The 23,630-nt window shown below is 43.7% G+C and overlaps 1 protein-coding gene across 1 annotated transcript; it reads left to right on the forward strand.

The window, feature by feature from the left end:
- On the forward strand, window positions 1–23,630 carry ankrd55 (ankyrin repeat domain 55). Its single transcript, XM_038971278.1, has 11 exons — window positions 1–40; window positions 8,975–9,094; window positions 10,134–10,264; window positions 11,661–11,770; window positions 14,852–14,912; window positions 15,278–15,406; window positions 17,938–18,122; window positions 18,438–18,605; window positions 19,333–20,003; window positions 22,544–22,645; window positions 23,126–23,630. Exons 1-11 carry the CDS (start codon window positions 1–3, stop codon window positions 23,410–23,412), a joined length of 2,004 nt encoding a protein of 667 aa, XP_038827206.1. The 3' UTR covers window positions 23,413–23,630.

A 23,630-nucleotide genomic window follows, 5' to 3' on the forward strand; every position in this document is an offset into this window, starting at 1 on the left:
ATGGAGTTCAGCGCCTCATCTGTGTTTGACCAGCAGAAAGGTAAGCAAGCAGGCAACCAGTGTTGGATGTTACATATCACAATAAGGAAGAGGAACTGGAACAGGGGAGAGAGAGAGAGAGCGAGAGAGAGGGAGAGGGAGATTGGGAGCGATGTCGCTGCCGCTGTTGCCATGGAAATGCTGTGTTCTCTCTACTTGGTTTTGGCATCATGATGAGTAGATGCTGGGTTTATGGCTGTTGTGTGGGATGACTAGCTAACAAGATCTAGCGTGTAGGGATCTAGTGTGTAGGGATCTAGTGTGTAGGGATCTAGTGTGTAGGGATCGAGTGTGAAGGGATCTAACGTGTGGGGATCTAGTGTGTAGGGATCTAGTGTGTAGGGATCTAGTGTGAAGGGATCTAGTGTGTAGGGTTCTAGTGTGAAGGGATCTAGTGTGAAGGGACCTTATCCATAAAGTGTGGTCTTAAATGAAAAGGTTTTATACCTCTATGTGGAAAACCCTTTTTTAACCCTCTAAGTGGATTCTACATTGAATACACCACGGTTTAGAGGAAATCTTGCAGCGAGAGGTACTGCATTCCCATTCACAATAACTAGGTACTGCAATCCCATTCACAATAACTAGGTACTGCATTCCCATTCACAATAACTAGGTACTGCAATCCCATTCACAATAACTAGGTACTGCATTCCCATTCACAATAACTAGGTACTGCAATCCCATTCACAATAACTAGGTACTGCAATCCCATTCACAATAACTAGGTACTGCAACCCCATTCACAATAACTATGGTGTGGTTGTGTTGCGGAGGTTGTGGTTGTGTTGTGGTTGTGTTGCGGAGGTTGTGGTTGTGTTGTGGTTGTGTTGCGGATGTGTTGCGGATGTTGTGGTTGTGGTGTGGTTGTGTTGCGGAGGTTGTGGTTGTGTTGCGGAGGTTGTGGTTGTGTTGCGGAGGTTGTGGTTGTGTTGCGGAGGTTGTGGTTGTGTTGCGGAGGTTGTGGTTGTGTTGCGGATGTTGTGGTTGTGTTGTGGTTGTGTTGTGGTTGTGTTGTGGTTGTGTTGCGGAGGTTGTGGTTGTGTTGCGGATGTTGTGGTGTGGTTGTGTTGCGGATGTTGTGGTTGGGTTGCGGATGTTGTGGTTGTGTTGCGGATGTTGTGGTTGTGTTGTGGTTGTGTTGCGGAGGTTGTGGTTGTGGTGTGGTTGTGTTGCGGAGGTTGTGGTTGTGGTTGTGTTGTGGTTGTGTTGTGGTTGTGTTGTGGTTGTGTTGCGGATGTTGTGGTTGTGTTGCGGAGGTTGTGGTTGTGTTGCGGAGGTTGTGGTTGTGTTGTGGTTGTGTTGCGGATGTTGTGGTTGTGTTGCAGAGGTTGTGGTTGTGTTGCGGATGTTGTGGTTGTGTTGCGGATGTTGTGGTTGTGTTGCGGATGTTGTGGTTGTGTTGCGGATGTTGTGGTTGTGTTGCGGATGTTGTGGTGTGGTGTGGTTGTGTTGCGGATGTTGTGGTTGTGTTGCGGAGGTTGTGGTTGTGGTGTGGTGTGGTTGTGGTGTGGTTGTGGTGTGGTGTGGTTGTGGTTGTGGTTGTGGTGTGGTTGTGGTTGTGGTTGTGGTGTGGTTGTGGTTGTGGTGTGGTTGTGTTGCGGGTGTTGTGGTTGTGTTGCGGAGGTTGTGGTTGTGTTGCGGGGGTTGTGGTTGTGTTGCGGAGGTTGTGGTTGTGTTGCGGAGGTTGTGGTTGTGTTGTGGTTGTGTTGCGGATGTTGTGGTTGTGTTGCGGAGGTTGTGGTTGTGTTGCGGAGGTTGTGGTTGTGTTGCGGAGGTTGTGGTTGTGTTGCGGAGGTTGTGGTTGTGTTGCGGAGCACATTAGGTTGGTGGCACCTTATTTGGGGAGGACAGGCTCATAGTAATGGCTGGAACGGAATAAATGGAACGGTATCCAACTCATCAAACACATGGTTTTTGTGTTTTATACCATTCCATTCACTCCATTCCAACCATTATTATGAGCCGTCCTCCCCTCCATGGTCCTGTGTTGTGGAGGTTGTGGTGGTGTTGTGGAGAGGTTGTGGTGGTGTTGTGGAGAGGTTGTGGTGGTGTTGTGGAGAGGTTGTGGTGGTGTTGTGGAGAGGTTGTGGTGGTGTTGTGGAGAGGTTGTGGTGGTGTTGCGGAGAGGTTGTGGTGGTGTTGCGGAGAGGTTGTGGTGGTGTTGTGGTTGGGGTTGTGGTGGTGTTGTGGAGAGGTTGTGGTGGTGTTGTGGAGAGGTTGTGGTGGTGTTGTGGAGAGGTTGTGGTGGTGTTGTGGAGAGGTTGTGGTGGTGTTGCGGAGAGGTTGTGGTGGTGTTGCGGAGAGGTTGTGGTGGTGTTGTGGTTGGGGTTGTGTTGTGGAGGTTGTGGAGGTTGTGGAGGTTGAGCCAGATTGTGCCAGATTGTGTCATGTCAGTGGATTTCCCGGACTGACTCTCACCTCAATGTAATGATTTGATGGATTGCATAATATATTCCCTCTTAATCAATCAATGAGAAAAGAAAGGTTCCCTCAATATATTAACGGAGGGATGTCCTGCCTCACCTATCAGCCATGTCCATGACATGGCACTTAGAAAAGATGGTGCTACCTAGAACCATAATTTTCCCCTTAGTGGAACCCTTTCACCAATACAAGATTCTACGTGGAACCGTTTACCACTAAAAGGTTCTAAGTAGAACCTTTTTCACCACCAAAGGGTTCTACCTGGAACCAAAAAAGGTTATCCTTTGGGGACAAACGAAGAACCCTTTTTTGTCTAAGCGTGTAAAGTTCCTATAAAGTTTACATGCACCTACAGGTCTAGATCTACTGGTCCTTATGAAGAGCATACATCCTCAACTTCCAATGTGCACAACACTATGTAAACAAATACACATTCCAAATTCAACAGTCCTCAAAATGGCTGTGTTGAGGGTTTCTTCCCAATGGTCTACATCCATTCATATACTGCATCACATTCTATACATTAGTCAATATTTTTGCGTTTCTTGCATGAGTTATTCCACGACTTACAGTATATAATCCAAATTGAGCACACTCCATCTATTCATACAAAATATTATATTGACATTGATGTATGTATATCCACATTGATATATGTACTGTAGAAACACATTGATATATTTACTGTATAACCACATTGATATATTTACTGTATAACCACATTGATATATAACCACATTGATATATTTACTGTATAACCACATTGATATATATAACCACATTGATATATTTACTGTATAACCACATTGATATATGTGACCACATTGATATATTTACTGTATAACCACATTGATATATTTACTGTATAACCACATTGATATATGTGACCACATTGATATATTTACTGTATAACCACATTGATATATGTGACCACATTGATATATTTACTGTATAACCACATTTATATATTTACTGTATAACCACATTGATATATTTACTGTATAACCACATTTATATATGTACTGTTTAACCACATTGATATATTTACTGTATAACCACATTGATATATTTACTGTATAACCACATTGATATATTTGTCACGTTCCTGACCTGTTTTCTGTTGTTTTGTATGTGTTTAATTGGTCAGGGCGTGAGTTGGGGTGGGTAGTCTATGTTATGTGTTTTCTATGTTGGGTTAATGGTTTGCCTGGTATGGTTCTCAATTAGAGGCAGGTGTGTGTCGTTTCCTCTGATTGAGAGCCATATTAAGGTAGGTTGTTCTCACTGTTTGTTTGTGGGTGATTGTTCCTGTGTCAGTGTATTCCACATGGGACTGTTTCGTTTGTTCGTTCGTTTTAGGTAGTCTGTTCCTGTTCGTGCGTTCTTCGTCTATATGTAAGTTCATTTGTTTCAAGTCTGTTGACTTCGTTTATTGTTTTGTAGTTTGTTCTAGTGTTCGTTAGTGTTTTCGTCTTGTTGTAAATAAATTCAGTATGTATTCATCACCCGCTGCGCCTTGGTCCGTTCAATCACCACAAGACGGACGTTACAGAATCACCCACCAAACCCGGATCAAGCAGCGGGTTAACGGGCAACAGCGACAGCAGCAGTGGTTCAAGGAGGAATGGACATGGGAGGAGATTCTGGACGGAGAAGGACCCTGGGCAGAGCCAGAGGAGTGTCGCCGCCCAAAAGCGGAGCTGGAGGCATCTAAAGCGGAGAGGCGGCATTATGAGGCGCTAGCAAGGCAGAGCGGCTGGAAGCCCGAGAGGCTCACCCAAAAATTTCTTGGGGGGGGGGGGGCTAAAGGGTAGTGTGGCGAGGGCAGGTAGGAAACCTGCGCCCACTTCCCATGCTTACTGTGGAGAGCGAGAGTACGGGCAGACACCGTGTTACGCAGTAGAGCGCATGGTGTCTCCTGTACGTGTTCATAGCCCGGTGCGGGTTATTCCACCTCCCCGCACTAGCCGGGCTAGATTGAGCATTGAGCCAAGTGCCATGAAGCCGGCTCTACATATCTGGCCTCCAGTACGTCTCCTCGGGCCGGTGTACATGGCACCAGCCTTACGCATGGTGTCCCCGGTTCGCCAACACAGCCCAGTGCGGGTTATTCCACCTCCCCGCACTGGACGGGCTACGGGGAGCATTCAACCAGGTAAGGTTGGGCAGGCTCAGTGCTCAAGGGAGCCAGTACGCCTGCACGGTCCGGTATATCCGGCGCCACCTCCCCCCCCCAGCCCGGTACCTCCAGTTCCAGCACCCCGCACTCGCCTTATGGTGCGTGGCCCCAGCCCAGTACCACCAGTGCCTACACCACGCACCAGGCTTCCAGTGCGTCTCCAGAGCCCTGTTCCTCCTCCACGCACTCTCCCTGTGGTGCGTGTCTCCAGCCCAGTGCCTCCAGTTCCGGCACCACGCACCAAGCCTCCTGTGCGTCCTGAGAGCCCTGTACGCACTGTTCCTTGTCCCCGCACTCCCCCTGAGGTGCGTGCCCTCAGCCCGGTACCACCAGTGCCGGTACCACGCACCAGGCCTATAGTGCGCATCGAGAGTCCAGTGTGCCCTGTTCCTGCTCCCCGCACTAGCCTTGAGGTGCGTGTCTCCAGTCCGGTACCACCAGTTCCGGCACCACGCACCAGGCCTACTGTGCGCCTCAGCGGGTCAGAGCTGCCTGCCTGCCCAGTGCCGTCTGAACTGCCTGCACTGCTCGTCTGCTCAACGCCGCCTGCACTGCTCGTCTGCCCAGCGCCGTCTGAACTGCCTGCGCTGCTCGTCTGCTCAACGCCGCCTGCACTGCTCGTCTGCCCAGCGCCGTCTGAGCCATCCGTCTGCCCAGCGCCATCTGAGCCATCCGTCTGCCCAGCGCCATCTGAGCCATCCGTCTGCCCAGCGCCATCTGAGCCATCCGTCTGCCCAGCGCCGTCTGAGCCATCTGTCTGCCCAGCGCCGTCTGAGCCATCTGTCTGCCTAGCGCCATCTGAGCCATCTGTCTGCCCAGCGCCATCTGAGTCATCCGTCTGCCACGAGCCATTAGAGCCGCCCGTCTGTCCCGAGCCATTAGAGCCGTCCGTCAGTCAGGAGCCGCTAGAGCCGTCCGTCAGTCAGGAGCTGCCAGAGCCGCCAGCCAGTCAGGAGCTGCCAGAGCCGCCAGCCAATCAGGAGCTGCCAGAGCCGCCAGCCAGTCAGGAGCTGCCAGAGACGCAAGCCAGTCAGGAGCTGCCAGAGACGCCAGCCAGTCAGGAGCTGCCAGAGCCGCCAGCCAGTCAGGAGCTGCCAGAGCCGCCAGCCAGTCAGGAGCTGCCCTCCAGTCATGAGCTGCCCTCCAGTCATGAGCTGCCCTCCAGTCATGAGCTGCCCTCCAGTCATGAGCTGCCCTCCAGTCATGAGCTGCCCTCCAGTCATGAGCTGCCCTACAGTCATGAGCTGCCACCCAGTCATGAGCTGCCACCCAGTCATGAGCTGCCACCCAGTCCGGAGCTGCCACCCAGTCCGGAGCTGCCACCCAGTCCGGAGCTGCCACCCAGTCCGGAGCTGCCACCCAGTCCGGAGCGGCCACTCAGTCCGGAGCGGCCATTCAGTCCGGAGCGGCCATTCAGTCCGGAGCTGCCATTCAGTCCGGAGCTGCCATTCGTCCTGAGTTGTCCCTCTGTCCTGAGCTACCTCTTTGTCCTGCGCTACCTCTTTGTCCTGAGCTACCTCTCTGTCCTGAGTTGTCTCCTCTATTTTAGAGGGGCGTTGGTGAAGGTTCCTGGACCATGGTCGGGGGCGAGGGTCGCCACTCAAAGGACGCTAAGGAGGGGGACAAAGACAGTGGTGGAGTGGTGTCCTCGTCCACCGCCGGAGCCGCCACCGCGGACAGATGCCCACCCAGACCCTCCCCTTGAGTTTTAGGGGTGCGCCCGGAGTTCGCACCTTGAGGGGGGGGTTCTGTCACGTTCCTGACCTGTTTTGTATGTGTTTAATTGGTCAGGGCGTGAGTTGGGGTGGGTAGTCTATGTTATGTGTTTTCTATGTTGGGTTAATGGTTTGCCTGGTATGGTTCTCAATTAGAGGCAGGTGTGTGTCGTTTCCTCTGATTGAGAGCCATATTAAGGTAGGTTGTTCTCACTGTTTGTTTGTGGGTGATTGTTCCTGTGTCAGTATATTCCACATGGGACTGTTTCGTTTGTTCGTTCGTTTTAGGTAGTCTGTTCCTGTTCGTGCGTTCTTCGTCTATATGTAAGTTCATTTGTTTCAAGTCTGTTGACTTCGTTTATTGTTTTGTAGTTTGTTCTAGTGTTCGTTAGTGTTTTCGTCTTGTTGTAAATAAATTCAGTATGTATTCATCACCCGCTGCGCCTTGGTCCGTTCAATCACCACAAGACGAACGTTACAATATTTACTGTATAACCACATTTATATATGTACTGTATAATCACATTTATATATTTACTGTATAACCACATTGATATATTTACTATATAACCACATTGATATATGTACTGTATAACCACATTGATATATTTACTGTATAACCACATTGATATATTTACTGTATAACGAGATTGATATATATAACCACATTGATATATGTACTGTTTAACCACATTTATATATTTACTGTATAACCACATTGATATATGTACTATATAACCACATTGATATATGTACTATATAACCACATTGATATATGTACTGTATAACCACATTGATATATTTACTGTATAATCACATTGATATATGTGACCACGTTGATATATTTACTGTATAACCACATTGATATATGTACTGTATAATCACATTGACATATGTGACCACATTGATATATTTACTGTATAACCACATTGACATATGTGACCACATTGATATATTTACTGTATAACCACATTGATATATTTACTGTATAACCACATTGATATATGTGACCACATTGATATATTTACTGTATAACCACATTGATATATTTACTGTATAACCACATTGATATATCTACTGTATAACCACATTGATATATCTACTGTATAACCACATTGATATATATAACCACATTGATATATTTACTGTATAACCACATTGATATATTTACTGTATAACCACATTGACATATGTGACCACATTGATATATTTACTGTATAACCACATTGATATATGTACTGTATAACCACATTGACATATCTACTGTATAACCACATTGATATATGTACTGTATAACCACATTGATATATTTACTGTATAACCACATTGACATATGTGACCACATTGATATATTTACTGTATAACCACATTGATATATTTACTGTATAACCACATTGATATATGTACTATATAACCACATTGATATATTTACTGTATAACCACATTGATATATTTACTGTATAACCACATTGATATATTTACTGTATAACCACATTGACATATGTGACCACATTGATATATTTACTGTTTAACCACATTGATATATTTACTGTATAACCACATTGATATATTTACTGTTTAACCACATTGATATATTTACTGTATAATCACATTGATATATTTACTGTATAACCACATTGATATATTTACTGTATAACCACATTGATATATTTACTGTATAATCACATTGATATATTTACTGTATAATCACATTGATATATTTACTGTATAACCACATTGATATATTTACTGTATAATCACATTGATATATTTACTGTATAACAACATTGATATATTTACTGTATAATCACATTGATATATTTACTGTATAATCACATTGATATATGTGACCACATTGATATATTTACTGTATAACCACATTGATATATTTACTGTATAATCACATTGATATATGTGACCACGTTGATATATTTACTGTATAATCACATTGATATATTTACTGTATAATCACATTGATATATTTACTGTATAACCACATTGATATATTTACTGTATAATCACATTGATATATTTACTGTATAACAACATTGATATATTTACTGTATAATCACATTGATATATTTACTGTATAATCACATTGATATATGTGACCACATTGATATATTTACTGTATAACCACATTGATATATGTACTGTATAATCACATTGATATATGTGACCACATTGATATATTTACTGTATAATCACATTGATATATGTGACCACATTGATATATTTACTGTATAACCACATTGATATATGTGACCACATTGATATATTTACTGTATAACCAAATTGATATATATAACCACATTGATATATTTACTGTATAACCACATTGATATATATAACCACATTGATATATTTACTGTATAACCACATTGATATATGTACTGTATAACCACATTGATATATTTACTGTATAACCACATTGATATATATAACCACATTGATATATTTACTGTATAACCACATTGATATATGTACTGTATAACCACATTGATATATTTACTGTATAACCACATTGATATATATAACCACATTGATATATTTACTGTATAACCACATTGATATATGTATAGCCACACTGTATTTGTATCCCTGGCTCCTATAGATTCTGCTGAAGAAGTGGATCTTAACGTTGTTTACCAAGCAGCCGCCAATGGGGACGTCAACACATTAACAGCAACCATACGGGAAGATCCCTCCATTTTGGAGTACTGTGATGGTGAAGGTATGAACTGCTAGGGTTGGAAAACTCGGGTAACTTTACCAAAATCCCTGCTTTTCCAGAAATCATGGTTGGAAGATTCCTGGAATCAAGGTGGAATAAGCAGGATATCCGTGAATCCTCCAACCTCCATTTGGAAAAAGTTGTTTGAAGTGCTTATGAAGCCTGTATGTACTGTAGTACTTATGAAGCCTGTATGTAGTGCTTATGAAGCCTGTATGTAGTGCTTATGAAGCCTTTATATATATGTTACTGTATATTAGTTGTATTAGTGTAACGGATGTGAAATGGCTAGCTAGTTAGCGGGTACGCGCTAGTAGCGTTTCAATCAGTTACGTCACTTGCTCTGAAACCTATTAGTAGTGTTGCCCCTTGCTCTGCAAGGGCCGCGGCCTTTGTGGAGCGATGGGTAACGATGCTTCGTGGGCGACCGTTGTTGATGTGTGCAGAAGGTCCCTGGTTCGCGCCCGTGTCGGGGCGAGGGGACGGTTTAAAGTTATACTGTTACATTAGTTCACTTGGCTAAAGTATGTCAAAGTGTACTAGTGACAAGCTCCCAACGGCCCACTGATCATCTGTCATGCAGTAGGATGTTGACAGCTGATCTTATTAACTAAAGAAGGAGACATTGCTTCAAATGAAACAGATATCTCTTAGTCATCAGAATCAGAACTGTCTTCTTGATGTACAGTACAGCATGGCTATAGAGCCTTGTTCTGGGATCCTGGTTTCAGTAGCTCTAGTAATCTGGCCTCTTTCCATTGTGTCCCATCCTTCATTGACAGATACCACTTTTTTTTTAAACATGTGATTGGTGTAAGTAATTACACCATCAGGTATTGCCTGAAGTGAGTTCAGACTTTCCACCATTATTAAATCCATGAGAGAAAATGTGCCAGTGTACACTTTTGGAGAAGGGTGGAGAATTGGGATGCAGTCCACATCACTACTGATAAAGGACAGGAGTCAAGGAGAGGAAGTTAGTTTTAAGACTGCACCTATATGTTTGATGTGCCATCCATCCCATGTTCTCCGGCTGTAGGCTCCACCCCTTTGATGCATGCGGTGTCGGGGAGGCAGGTGGACACGGTGAAACTCCTGCTGAAGATGGGTACCTCCATCAATACCCAGGATGCCTGTGGAAGGACTTCGCTCTCCCTAGCGACATATCTGGTACCGTACAACACACAACACACAACACACAAAACACAACACACAACACACAACACAACACACAACACACAACAGAACACACAACACAACACACAACACAACACACAACACACAACACACAACACACAACAGAACACACAACACAACACACAACACAACACACAACACACAACAGAACACACAACACAACACACAACACACAACACAACACACAACAGAACACACAACACAACACACAACACACAACACAACACAACACAACACACAACACAACACAACACACAACACAACACACAACAGAACACACAACACACAACACACAAAACACAACACACAACACACAACACAACACAACACACAACACAACACACAACACAACACACAACACACAACACACAACACACAACAGAACACACAACACAACACACAACACACAAAACACAACACACAACACAACACACAACACACAACACAACACAACACACAACACAACACAACACAACACACAACACACAACACACAACACACAACACACAACACAACACACAACACAACACACAACACACAACACAACACACAACACAACACACAACACAACACACAACACACAACACAACACACACAAAACACAACACACAACACACAACAGAACACACAACACAACACACAACACAACACAACACACAACACAACACACAACACAACACACAACACAACACACAACACACAACACACAACACAACACACAACACAACACCTGCTCGCTCATTCGTTTTGTTTTGATTCCTATTTTTTGTTAAGTTTCTACAATAATTGTAAAGTGACATGTTTAATTGTTATTATTATTATTATATAGATATAGCAAGTGTTTTATTTAATTCTGTGTCCAAAACTGATTATACTGACATTCCAATCTCATCTCCGGCCTCAAATACATATGGTTGTTCAGCAGCTGACATATCGGTAGAGAACTTTACATTGGGGCCCCGTTTCAATGCTTTGAAAAGGCCTCTCTTCTTTCCTCTTTTCCTCCGTACACAATCTAACATGACACAGTTGACTAGTGAAAGCAATCCAGTCACATCAGTGATTGATTAATTAAAAGGGAAGGATGTATTTTCAAGGTATTGGAAGCGGGAACCTATGTTTGCCGTCCTAATAGTCAGGAGTATGGTTCATTTCCTGTGAGGTCAGAGTCTAAACTGTACTGAACAACAACCATCCAAGTTGTTGAAGCTTTTACAGAGTGCATTGTCAGAAACAATTGTTTTCTTCTTAAAACGAAATCCTTTGTGCACTGTCTTTGAGCCACACTTTCAAAAAGCAACATTATATGTTTCTGTCGTAAAAAAACAGAAGTGACTTGATAACCTCTATTTTTTTTTGTCTTTTGAAGGGGTGGCTCGAAGGCTGCGTGTGTTTGCTGCGAAATGGAGCCAAGCAGAACATCCCCGATAAAAACGGTCGCCTGCCTCTTCACGCAGCGACCGCTGAGATCGACCTCAAGTGAGAGCATTAGCAAATAATTCATTTAATACATGTTTAATGTGTAGCTATTATACTGACTATAGAGTACAGATGTATGATCTTAATTTAATCCAGTTTGTTACAGCAGGAAAATGATCCTGCAGCAACAGGAAATGTGAATTATTATGTGGATTATAATTAATGGACATTTTTCGTTAGGGAAAGGTAGGTACATTTTTCGTTAGGGAAAATCAAGTCAGAAATGTTAAAGTGGAAATTACAAACTTTAGAATCCTATTAAAAACTCAAATACACTACAAGTTTGTATTTCCTACTTTGCAGGAAAATTCTCAGCAACAATAGATCTCAGATCAAATTAAGATCCTACATCTGTAGGCATTGAAAACAATGGTGTTAGAAGAAACCATTGGAGAAATGAGTCATAGGCATAATGGCATAATATATGCTGAACAACAAGTGCGTTAGCAAGCATCCAGTTCAGGAAATAGAAAGCCCACCTCTGTAAAATTACCCACAGACGGTATCAATAAGCACTCCGTCTCCATGTTACACTGAACATGTTGTATACATAAAAGAAGGCTAATGGCTCAGTGACTGCTGCAAGTTAAGTAGCTTATTTACTGGAACAGGAAAGCCTGGTTTACCAGGGTGTGTGTATGTGTGTGCAGTCCCCATAGCGACCACAGACCTTTGCTTGATATGCTAAGGCAGCAGCAGCTGCTCCAGTGGTTTCTCTCCCTCTCTCTCTTTCTCTCCCTCCCTCTCTCTCTCTCTCTTTCTTCCGCCCTCCATCCCTCCCACTCTCTCTCTTTCCCTCCCCCCTCCCTCCCTCCCTCCCTCCCTCCCTCCCTCCCTCCCTCTCTCTCTCTCTCTCTCTCTCTCTCTCTCTCTCTCTCTCTCTCTTTCTCTCCCTCCCCCCACTCTCTCTCTCTCTCTCTCTCTCTCTCTCTCTCTCTCTCTCTCTCTCTCTCTCTCTCCCTCCCCCTCTCTCTCTCTCTCTTTCTCTCCCTCCCTCTCTCTCTCTCTCTCTTTCTCTCACTCCCTCCCCCCACTCTCGCTTTCTCTCTCTTTCTCTCACTCCCTTCCCCCACTCTCTCTTTCCCTCCCTCCCTCCCTCCCTCTTTCTCTCTTTCTCTCCCTCCCTCCCACTCTCTCTCTTTCCCTCCCCCCTCCCTCCCTCCCTCCCTCCCTCTCTCTCTCTCTCTTTCTCTCACTCCCTCCCCCCACTCTCTCTCTCTCTCTCTCTCTCTCTCTCTTTCTCTCCCTCCCCCCACTCTCTCTTTCCCTCCCTCCCTCCCTCCCTCTTTCTCTCTCTCTCCCTCCCTCTCTCCATCTCTCTCTCTCTCCCTCCCTCCCTTATCTCGCTCACTCTCTCTGAATGTGGGAAGACAGGGTCTGTCGATTTGGATTCAGCAGCCCAGTGCTGCATCTGGTCGACAACAACAACAGAGGCACTTTCTCTCTTCCTGCTTCCTTTCTCTCCCAAGCCATCTGGCAAAGCTATTAGCTGCCGGACTTGATAACAGTAAAGGAGGGGTTTCTCGTTGAATTCGTTGAATTGCAGAGGTGTAGCTTAGTAACTTACCCTCAACTCCACAGCCGAGACTGAACCACAAAATATAAGTCTGTAGCATTTGGACACTCCTATTAGTACCATGTTTGCAATCCCCCCATGTGAGCCAGTTAGTGCAGAATAACAGCATGTTTCAGAGGATCAGTTAGTGCAGAATAACAGCATGTTTCAGGGGATCAGTTAGTGCAGAATAACAGCATGTTTCAGGGGATCAGTTAGTGCAGAATAACAGTATGTTTCAGGGGATCAGTTAGTGCAGAATAACAGCATGTTTCAGGGGATCAGTTAGTGCATTATAACAGCATGTTTCAGAGGATCAGTTAGTGCAGAATAACAGTATGTTTCAGAGGATCAGTTAGTGCAGAATAACAGCATGTTTCAGGGGATCAGTTAGTGCGGAATAACAGCATGTTTCAGGGGATCAGTTAGTGCATTATAACAGCATGTTTCAGAGGATCAGTTAGTGCAGAATAACAGCATGTTTCAGGGGATCAGTTAGTGCAGAATAACAGCATGTTTCAGGGGATCAGTTAGTGCGGAATAACAGCATGTTTCAGAGGATCAGTTAGTGCAGAATAACAGCATGTTTCAGGGGATCAGTTAGTGCAGAATAACAGCATGTTTCAGAGGATCAGTTAGTGCAGAATAACAGCATGTTTCAGGGGATCAGTTAGTGCATTATAACAGCATGTTTCAGAGGATCAGTTAGTGCAGAATAACAGTATGTTTCAGAGGATCAGTTAGTGCAGAATAACAGCATGTTTCAGGGGATCAGTTAGTGCGGAATAACAGCATGTTTCAGGGGATCAGTTAGTGCAGAATAACAGCATGTTTCAGAGGATCAGTTAGTGCAGAATAACAGCATGTTTCAGGGGATCAGTTAGTGCAGAATAACAGCATGTTTCAGGGGATCAGTTAGTGCGGAATAACAGCATGTTTCAGAGGATCAGTTAGCGCAGAATAACAGCATGTTTCAGGGGATCAGTTAGTGCAGAATAACAACATGTTTCAGAGGATCAGTTAGTGCAGAATAACAGCATGTTTCAGGGGATCAGTTAGTGCATTATAACAGCATGTTTCAGAGGATCAGTTAGTGCAGAATAACAGTATGTTTCAGAGGATCAGTTAGTGCAGAATAACAGCATGTTTCAGGGGATCAGTTAGTGCGGAATAACAGCATGTTTCAGGGGATCAGTTAGTGCAGAATAACAGCCTGTTTCAGAGGATCAGTTAGTGCAGAATAACAGCATGTTTCAGGGGATCAGTTAGTGCGGAATAACAGCATGTTTCAGGGGATCAGTTAGTGCGGAATAACAGCATGTTTCAGAGGATCAGTTTGAAGGCGAGGCGCAGAATCTATATTCTTGATCACATAATGAATACTATTTGGGTTGGTTGCTATGGTGATGTGTAGATCTGTGATTCTGTGCAGTCCGACTGCAATGTAGTCAATATCAAACCTGCACCATTACTCTTGATACACGTTGAACAGGTTTTGGCAACACAAACTTTGATTTGATTTGCAGACTCATGGCAGTCCTGCTGCAGCAATCGACTGCGTGTGAAATCAACCACCAAGACAACGAGGTATGAAAACTGAACAGTGATACCATAGTAACCTGGGAATACACAGTACTGGCATGGGACAGGATGGCGAATAATATAAAAAGAGCCTCTCCCTGATGTAATGGCAGTCTACTAGCTCTGAGAGGGAAAGCATGATGAATGACCTAAATATGGAGAATGAATTACCATCTACACACTTATGTACCATAAGTAGGGCCTTGAGTTTTTCTGACCACCTGACAAGGTAAAGGCCCAGGCCCTAGTTTTAAGTTGATGTGTTCAGGTAAAACTTATAAGGAGTGATAAACTAAGATGATGCTACATTCAGTGTTCTAGAAAGCTATGTCTAGTTTGCATTGCGACCAATTCTCATTGGTTCTCTGTAGGGCATGACTGCTCTTCATTGGGCATCTTTCCACAACCGTCCTGAGCATGTGCAGGCTCTCCTGCAGAAAGGGGCGGATCCCACACTCGTGGACAAGGACTTCAAGACAGCCCTCCATTGGGCAGTGCAGGTAAGAGACAGCCCTCCATTGGGCAGTGCAGGTAGGAGACAGCCCTCCATTGGGCAGTGCAGGTAAGAGACAGCCCTCCATTGGGCAGTGCAGGTAGAAGACAGCCCTCCATTGAGCAGTGCAGGTAGGACACAGCCCTCCATTGGGCAGTGCAGGTAGGAGACAGCCCTCCATTGGGCAGTGCAGGTAGGAGACAGCCCTCCATTGGGCAGTGCAGGTAGGAGACAGCCCTCCATTGGGCAGTGCAGGTAGGAGACAGCCCTCCATTGGGCAGTGCAGGTAGGAGACAGCCCTCCATTGGGCAGTGCAGAAAGGGGAAAACTTACTGCCACTGTGGGATTTGAACAAGGCCTTTAAGGGGCCAGATTCCCAGACACAGATGAAGCCTTATTTCAATGGAGATTGTCATTTGAGCATGCCTTACTAACTGTAAGTTGCTCTAGAAAAGGGCGTCTGCTAAATGTAGTATGTAGAAAGTTACAGACGCACAAAAATCATACCCAAGACATGCTAACCTCTCACCATTACAATAACAGGGGAGGTTAGCATTTTATATCATAGCCCAAAGACATGCTAACCTCTCACCATTACAATAACAGGGGAGGTTAGCATTTTTTGGGGGGTATGATATTTATGACTCTGTAACTTTCTCACTCATCATTATTCAAGATTCATTCAGGACTATCCATAATCATGGTAGCATCCACAATAATGTAGAAGTGTTAAGTAACATTCTATTCTTATTTACAAAATAATCTGAAACACAACCAAAACAAACAGCAAATGCATCCAACAAGTTTGTAGAGTCCCAAGCTGGATGTAATTATTGTGTGTTAGGAATATGGGACCAAATACTACATTTTGGACTATTTTAATACACATGCAAGTGAATTTGCAGAAGTGAATTTGTCCCAATACTTGGTCCCATAAAATGGAGGACTTAACAAAAAGTGGTGTAATTTCTAAACGGTTCACCCGATATGGATGAAAATACCCTCAAATTAAAGCTGACAGTCTGCACTTTAACCTCATAGTCATGGTATCATTTCAAAATTATACAAAGAAGGTGTCACTGTCCTAATACTTTTGCTGGTCACTATTTATTTATTTGTTGACCGTTTTAGTTTCGCAACTGTCTGTTAATTATTTCTGGCTTCATTCGAGGTTTGCAATAATCCGCCATATATGAAACCACATTGGCTGAAAGCTTTTACACTACATATTTTAGTTCTAAAGCTTCTACACGAGTAGATTTGAAAGCTTGCAGGTACATGTGCATTACATACTATGCATTGAAGATAAATCCACTTCTAGACTCACACATCTGAGCAACCATGCAGTGATCATGCATGTCACGAGCGTCAAAGGGACTGAGAGAGGACCAAGGCGCAGCGCGTGGAAAGTACATCTTCTTTTTATTTAAAGAAGGAAACAACAAAACAAACCAACAAAACAGACGACCGTGAAGCTATACAAAAATAAGTGCTGACACAAAACACTTCGACATAGACAATTCCCCACAAACAGCTAAAGCCTATGGTTGCCTTAAATATGGCTCCCAATCAGAGACAACAATAACCAGCTGTCTCTAATTGAGACCCAATTCAGGCAACCATAGACTTTCCTAGATACCTACACTCAACCATAGACACAGCTAGACTACTATACTAAACATAAACCCAACTACTCTAATAAACCCCCTAAACCTTACAACCACCCTAGACACTACAAAAAACACATACATTCCCCATGTCACACCCTGACCTAACTAAAATAATTAAGAAAACAAAGAATACTAAGGCCAGGGCGTGACAATGCATTAGTTCTGTTTTATGTCATTTGTTTCCCATTGAGGATACTAGTGCCGCCACCTGGCCCATATTGTAACATGTGAATCCCAAAATAGTCTGAAATGAAGAAGTCTGTCTGGTGGGACAGAACACTGCAACATATTCTATTATGTGGCCAGAGTTGTCTTAGTCAGCTTTGTCAATTTGCCACATAATTAGGTTGTTACTGTCACTGCAATTATTCATAGCAGTGATGGTCAGAGGCTGTATATATCAAGTGTCTCAAAGTTGAAGTGCTGATCTAGGATGAGTTTTGCCTTTTTGATCACAATGAATAAGATTAAAATGGACTGCGGGGACCTATTCCTCAGTCAGCACACATCTACTGTAACTTCCCCTGCCCTGTTGCATTAAAGAAACCAATTCATATCTTCATTACACACATAAGTCATTCGATTTTTTGTTCTGAGTGCAAATCCGGCCTTTGTATGAAACAGAGGTGGTTCAGTGAACCATGCTTGCGTTGATGAGTAACCTTGACTGAGACCTGAAGACTTGCCTTAGCTCCCTGCAGCTAACACAGTCGTATTCAATGGATTTAAAACCCTGCTGTTCTAATCATTCTTCTCTCTGCCTCTGCCTCTGCCTCTGCCTCTGCCTCTGCCTCTGCCTCTGCCTCTGCCTCTCTCTTTCTCTCTCTTTCTCTTTCTCTCTCTCTCTCTCTCTCTAACTCTCTGGCAGAGTGGCAGCAGATTCATGTGTTCTCTCATCCTGGAGCACCGCCTGGGCTCCTCGGTCATCAACTACGACGACGAAAACGGCAAGACCTGCGTGCACATCGCCGCTGCCGCTGGATACAGCGACATCCTCTATGAGTTGGCGCGCTTTGCCGAGACCAACCTGCAGGCCCTGGATGTGGACGAACGGTAACAAAAATGGCAGCACATTGTTTTCTTTGAAATTGCATGCCACCAGTCTATGTTTCCAGTCTCTGTTTGTCAAACAAAAAACATTGATTGTAAAGTTAAACAAACCATAAATCTCCATACACAAGGACTACTTTTAACAATTTCCACTGAACATTTAGCAAAAATGCATTTACTTGAAGAACAGTGCAGATGCAAAATTTGGTTTGTGCTGTTTGTGCCGTCATTCTGTTACCGTGGAATTTCCCATTACTGGTTGGTAAATTCATCGACTTGCTGATCCAGTGTATAGAATAAGATCTGTTCATCCTCCAGAACCCCTCTTCATTGGGCGGCAGCAGCGGGGAAGGAGGACTGTGTCCAGGCCTTACTGCAACTAGGGGTGGAGACGGGGCCCAGGGATATCAACGAGAACACACCGCTCACATATGCAATGTACTGTGGCCACACTGCCTGCATCAAGCTCCTCTCAGCTGACAACAGGTTGAATAACGCTGCATTCCGTGTGTGTGTGTGTGTGTGTGTGTGTGTGTGTGTGTGTGTGTGTGTGTGTGTGTGTGTGTGTGTGTGTGTGTGTGTGTGTGTGTGTGTGTGTGTGTGTGTGTGTGTGTGTGTGTGTGTGTGTGTGTGTGTGTGTAGTTTCCATTAATTACAAGTGGAAATGGCCATGCAATAATTCTGTGTGCAGTCGGACATGTCGATTATTTGCAGATTAGTAAAGCCAAAAATCTCTTGGAAAAGAAAATGCCTACCATCCATTTTAAACCAGAGTTGTGAATAAGACTCCATGCTCTCATTGATTGATTGCCTACAGATCCAATTCAGCCAGAAAGCTGCCTTCCCAGGGCAGTGATCCATCCCAGCTGTCTTCTCAGGGCAGTGATCCATCCCAGCTGTCTTCTGTGGGCAGTGATCCATCCCAGCTGTCTTCTCAGGGCAGTGATCCATCCCAGCTGTCTTCTCAGGGCAGTGATCCATCCCAGCTGCCTTCTCAGGGCAGTGATCCATCCCAGCTGTCTTCTCAGGGCAGTGATCCATCCCAGCTGCCTTCTCAGGGCAGTGATCCATCCCAGCTGTCTTCTCAGGGCAGTGATCCATCCCAGCTGCCTTCTCAGGGCAGTGATCCATCCCAGCTGCCTTCCCAGGGCAGTGATCCATCCCAGCTGTCTTCTCAGGGGAGTGATCCATCCCAGCTGTCTTCTCAGGGGAGTGACCCATCCCAGCTGTCTTCTCAGGGGAGTGATCCGTCCCAGAAGAAGGAGGGCAAGTTCCGCATGCTCAACCAGATCTTCTCCTGCAAGAGGAAGGAGCACTACACGGCCCGCCAAAGAGAGCTGGGCCGCGACGGACACCTGAGGGAGGAGACCTCAGAGGTGGATGACATCATCACCATGTTCGATTGTCTGGCTGACTCCTCTTCGGCCAAGGAGCTTGAAAACGAACGCTCCAAAGTCAGGAAACGGCCTTCGGTCGAAGCAGCGCAGAAACTCAATCCACTCGACATCCGGACGGCGAAGGACTACAAGGGACTGCCTCCTATACGGACGCAAAGTCTTCCGCCCATCAATCTGGGCACGTCTTTGTTGGCCATCTCCCAGAGTGCTGTGGAGCAGAGTCAAGCCACGAGGCCGATGGTCAACCACTTTGCACACCGCTCTCAGAAAAGCAAGAGTGAGCATGACTTATTTGACAGCAGGCCGAAGGGACAAGCGTTGGTTAGTCATTCCTGGAAGACTGAGTCCAATCAGTCCATTTTGGCCCACAAATCCTGGATATCACCCCCAACAGAAAGGCTGTTGGACAAACTGTACCATGAGACTTATGGACCTACTGATGTCCTCTGCCCACACCAAGCCCCATACATACAGAAGAATGAACAAGGTATTATTACTTGAGTTTTTCACAAGGTGAGATGAGTTAAGTATTTCACAAGGTAGGACGGGTTGAGTATTTCACAAGGTAAGATGAGTAAGTATTTCACAAGGTAAGATGAGTAAGTATTTCACAAGGTAAGATGAGTTAAGTATTTCACAAGGTAAGATGAGTAAGTATTTCACAAGGTGAGATGAGTTAAGTATTTCACAAGGTGAGATGAGTTAAGTATTTCACAAGGTAAGATGAGTAAGTATTTCACAAGGTAAGATGAGTAAGTATTTCACAAGGTAAGATGAGTTAAGTATTTTACAAGGTGAGATGAGTTAAGTATTTCACAAGGTGAGATGAGTTAGGTATTTCACAAGGTAAGATGAGTTAAGTATTTTACAAGGTGAGATGAGTTAAGTATTTCACAAGGTAAGATGAGTTAAGTATTTTACAAGGTGAGATGAGTTAAGTATTTCACAAGGTGAGATGAGTTAAGTATTTCACAAGGTGAGATGAGTTAGGTATTTCACAAGGTAAGATGAGTTAGGTATTTCACAAGGTAAGATGAGTTAAGTATTTCACAAGGTAAGATGAGTTAAGTATTTCACAAGGTAAGATGAGTAAGTATTTCACAAGGTAAGATGAGTTAAGTATTTCACAAGGTAAGATGAGTAAGTATTTCACAAGGTAAGATGAGTAAGTATTTCACAAGGTGAGATGAGTTAAATATTTCACAAGGTAAGATGAGTTAAGTATTTTACAAGGTGAGATGAGTTAAGTATTTCACAAGGTGAGATGAGTTAAGTATTTCACAAGGTGAGATGAGTTAAGTATTTCACAAGGTGAGATGAGTTAAGTATTTCACAAGGTGAGATGAGTTAGGTATTTCACAAGGTAAGATGAGTTAAGTATTTCACAAGGTGAGATGAGTTAAGTATTTCACAAGGTGAGATGAGTTAGGTATTTCACAAGGTAAGATGAGTTAAGTATTTCACAAGGTGAGATGAGTTAGGTATTTCACAAGGTAAGATGAGTTAAGTATTTCACAAGGTAAGATGAGTAAGTATTTCACAAGGTGAGATGAGTTAAGTATTTCACAAGGTGAGATGAGTTAGGTATTTCACAAGGTAAGATGAGTTAGGTATTTCACAAGGTAAGATGAGTTAAGTATTTCACAAGGTAAGATGAGTTAAGTATTTCACAAGGTAAGATGAGTAAGTATTTCACAAGGTAAGATGAGTTAAGTATTTCACAAGGTAAGATGAGTAAGTATTTCACAAGGTAAGATGAGTAAGTATTTCACAAGGTAAGATGAGTAAGTATTTCACAAGGTAAGATGAGTTAAGTATTTCACAAGGTAAGATGAGTAAGTATTTCACAAGGTGAGATGAGTAAGTATTTCACAAGGTAAGATGAGTAAGTATTTCACAAGGTAAGATGAGTAAGTATTTCACAAGGTGAGATGAGTTAGGTATTTCACAAGGTGAGATGAGTTAAGTATTTCACAAGGTAAGATGAGTAAGTATTTCACAAGGTAAGATGAGTTAAGTATTTCACAAGGTAAGATGAGTAAGTATTTCACAAGGTAAGATGAGTTAAGTATTTCACAAGGTGAGATGAGTTAAGTATTTCACAAGGTAAGATGAGTAAGTATTTCACAAGGTGAGATGAGTTAAGTATTTCACAAGGTGAGATGAGTTAAGTATTTCACAAGGTAAGATGAGTAAGTATTTCACAAGGTAAGATGAGTTAAGTATTTCACAAGGTAAGATGAGTAAGTATTTCACAAGGTGAGATGAGTTAAGTATTTCACAAGGTGAGATGAGTTAGGTATTTCACAAGGTAAGATGAGTTAGGTATTTCACAAGGTAAGATGAGTTAGGTATTTCACAAGGTGAGATGAGTTAAGTATTTCACAAGGTGAGATGAGTTAGGTATTTCACAAGGTAAGATGAGTTAAGTATTTCACAAGGTGAGATGAGTTAAGTATTTCACAAGGTGAGATGAGTTAAGTATTTCACAAGGTAAGATGAGTTAAATATTTCACAAGGTGAGATGAGTTAAGTATTTCACAAGGTAAGATGAGTTAAGTATTTCACAAGGTAAGATGAGTAAGTATTTCACAAGGTAAGATGGGTTGAGTTTTTCACAAAAGGAGAGGATAACTTAGCAGAGGGGATGTGTGACTTACTGAAACATAGAAACTTGTGGTGCATTCTCATGAGTTATCAAGTGAGTCATCTCACTGTCCTTTCACCAGAGCTAAGCAGCAGTTAGCAAAAAAGCCACATCCTGCTAAGATAATATACTGTAGATAGCTACACTTGACTTCACTGTTCACACCTTGAGTCCGCTTCGATTCAAAACCAGTAGCCCTAACCATTTTTCTTGCCTGTCTAAAATAGCAAGGGAGTGACGCATGAGAAAACGTGTGAACTTCTATGCAGTTGAGTTTTGATGATTCTTCTCAACAAGGGAACGTAACTTCTGCTTTACATCACCACAATGTATGCATCCAAGTGCATGCTAATAACATTATGTACTTCTCTTCACCACAGCTCCAAATACACACCTGCTAACTCTGGACAGGTTAAACATGAGGGAGACTGCCCTAACACGGAACTGCTTGGCCCCCATTCGTGACCACTGTACCCACCGGTGTAAGTACTTTTTTTCATGACTATGTAGCCTTGAAAACTTCAGAGCTCTGAATGCATGCATGAATTCGTTTACTTTCTGTGCTATAACTACAACGCTTGATGTTATATTCTGTAAGGGAAACATCCTTGGCGATGTATTGTCATATCTTAGTATCACTGTCAGCATCGCAATCTATACAACATGTTCCACTACAATTTCAGTATAGCCAGCCTAGTGCTACTAGAGGTTACACATAGCTTTTGTGACGCTCTGGGTCAAGTCTTGAGGCAGTGTCTGTAGACGGTGGCTGTAGTGTTTCCCTCCAGAGCGGCAGAGTCACATTCAGTGCACAGGTAGGTATGTACAAATGTTGAGAGGTGGAGGTGCGTCCTCTTACTATAGAAAGCAAATTGAGGATGCAAAGAAGCTTATTCTTGGCCTTCTTGTAGACATGATTGCCAACATAACACCAAACACTTTACAAGCTTTTCCCTCTGCAGTCTCCTTGCCACCAGACCAAGTCTCTAAAGGGGTGAAGAAGTCCAAGTCCCTGCCTCTCAACACCCTGGGTCGGGGACAAGGGGGTCTCCCGCCGCCACTGACCTCCAAGTCCCAGAGGCCAGGGATCCCCCAAAGCCCGTCCTTGTGCTCCTTCCTGCCCATGCTGAATGGAGACCCTCTGAGGAGCGTGCAGGTGCTCCCTGCCATCCCATCCCAGAGGAAATACAGCCACACTGTGGGCCAACCCAAAATGGACACCCTCAGTAAACTGGACAACAGAACCTGATGCAACCGCATTGCTCATTGGAGGCTTGGGGAGATATGTGGTGGAGTGGACCTGATCGGAACTGGACTTGGCTGTGTTAGCTAACAGCAGGCTATTTTCTGTGGAATTTTGTCAGGTCTGAATGAAATTTGTCCCTAAGTATAAAAAATGTATTTAAAAAATTGTCCCTGAGTGTAAAAACTGACTAAACTCATCAAGAGGAACTCTACTGTACGCCA

Source organism: Salvelinus namaycush, chromosome 31 (genome assembly GCF_016432855.1).
Source record: "Salvelinus namaycush isolate Seneca chromosome 31, SaNama_1.0, whole genome shotgun sequence".
In the NCBI taxonomy this organism is placed as follows: Eukaryota; Metazoa; Chordata; class Actinopteri; order Salmoniformes; family Salmonidae; genus Salvelinus; species Salvelinus namaycush.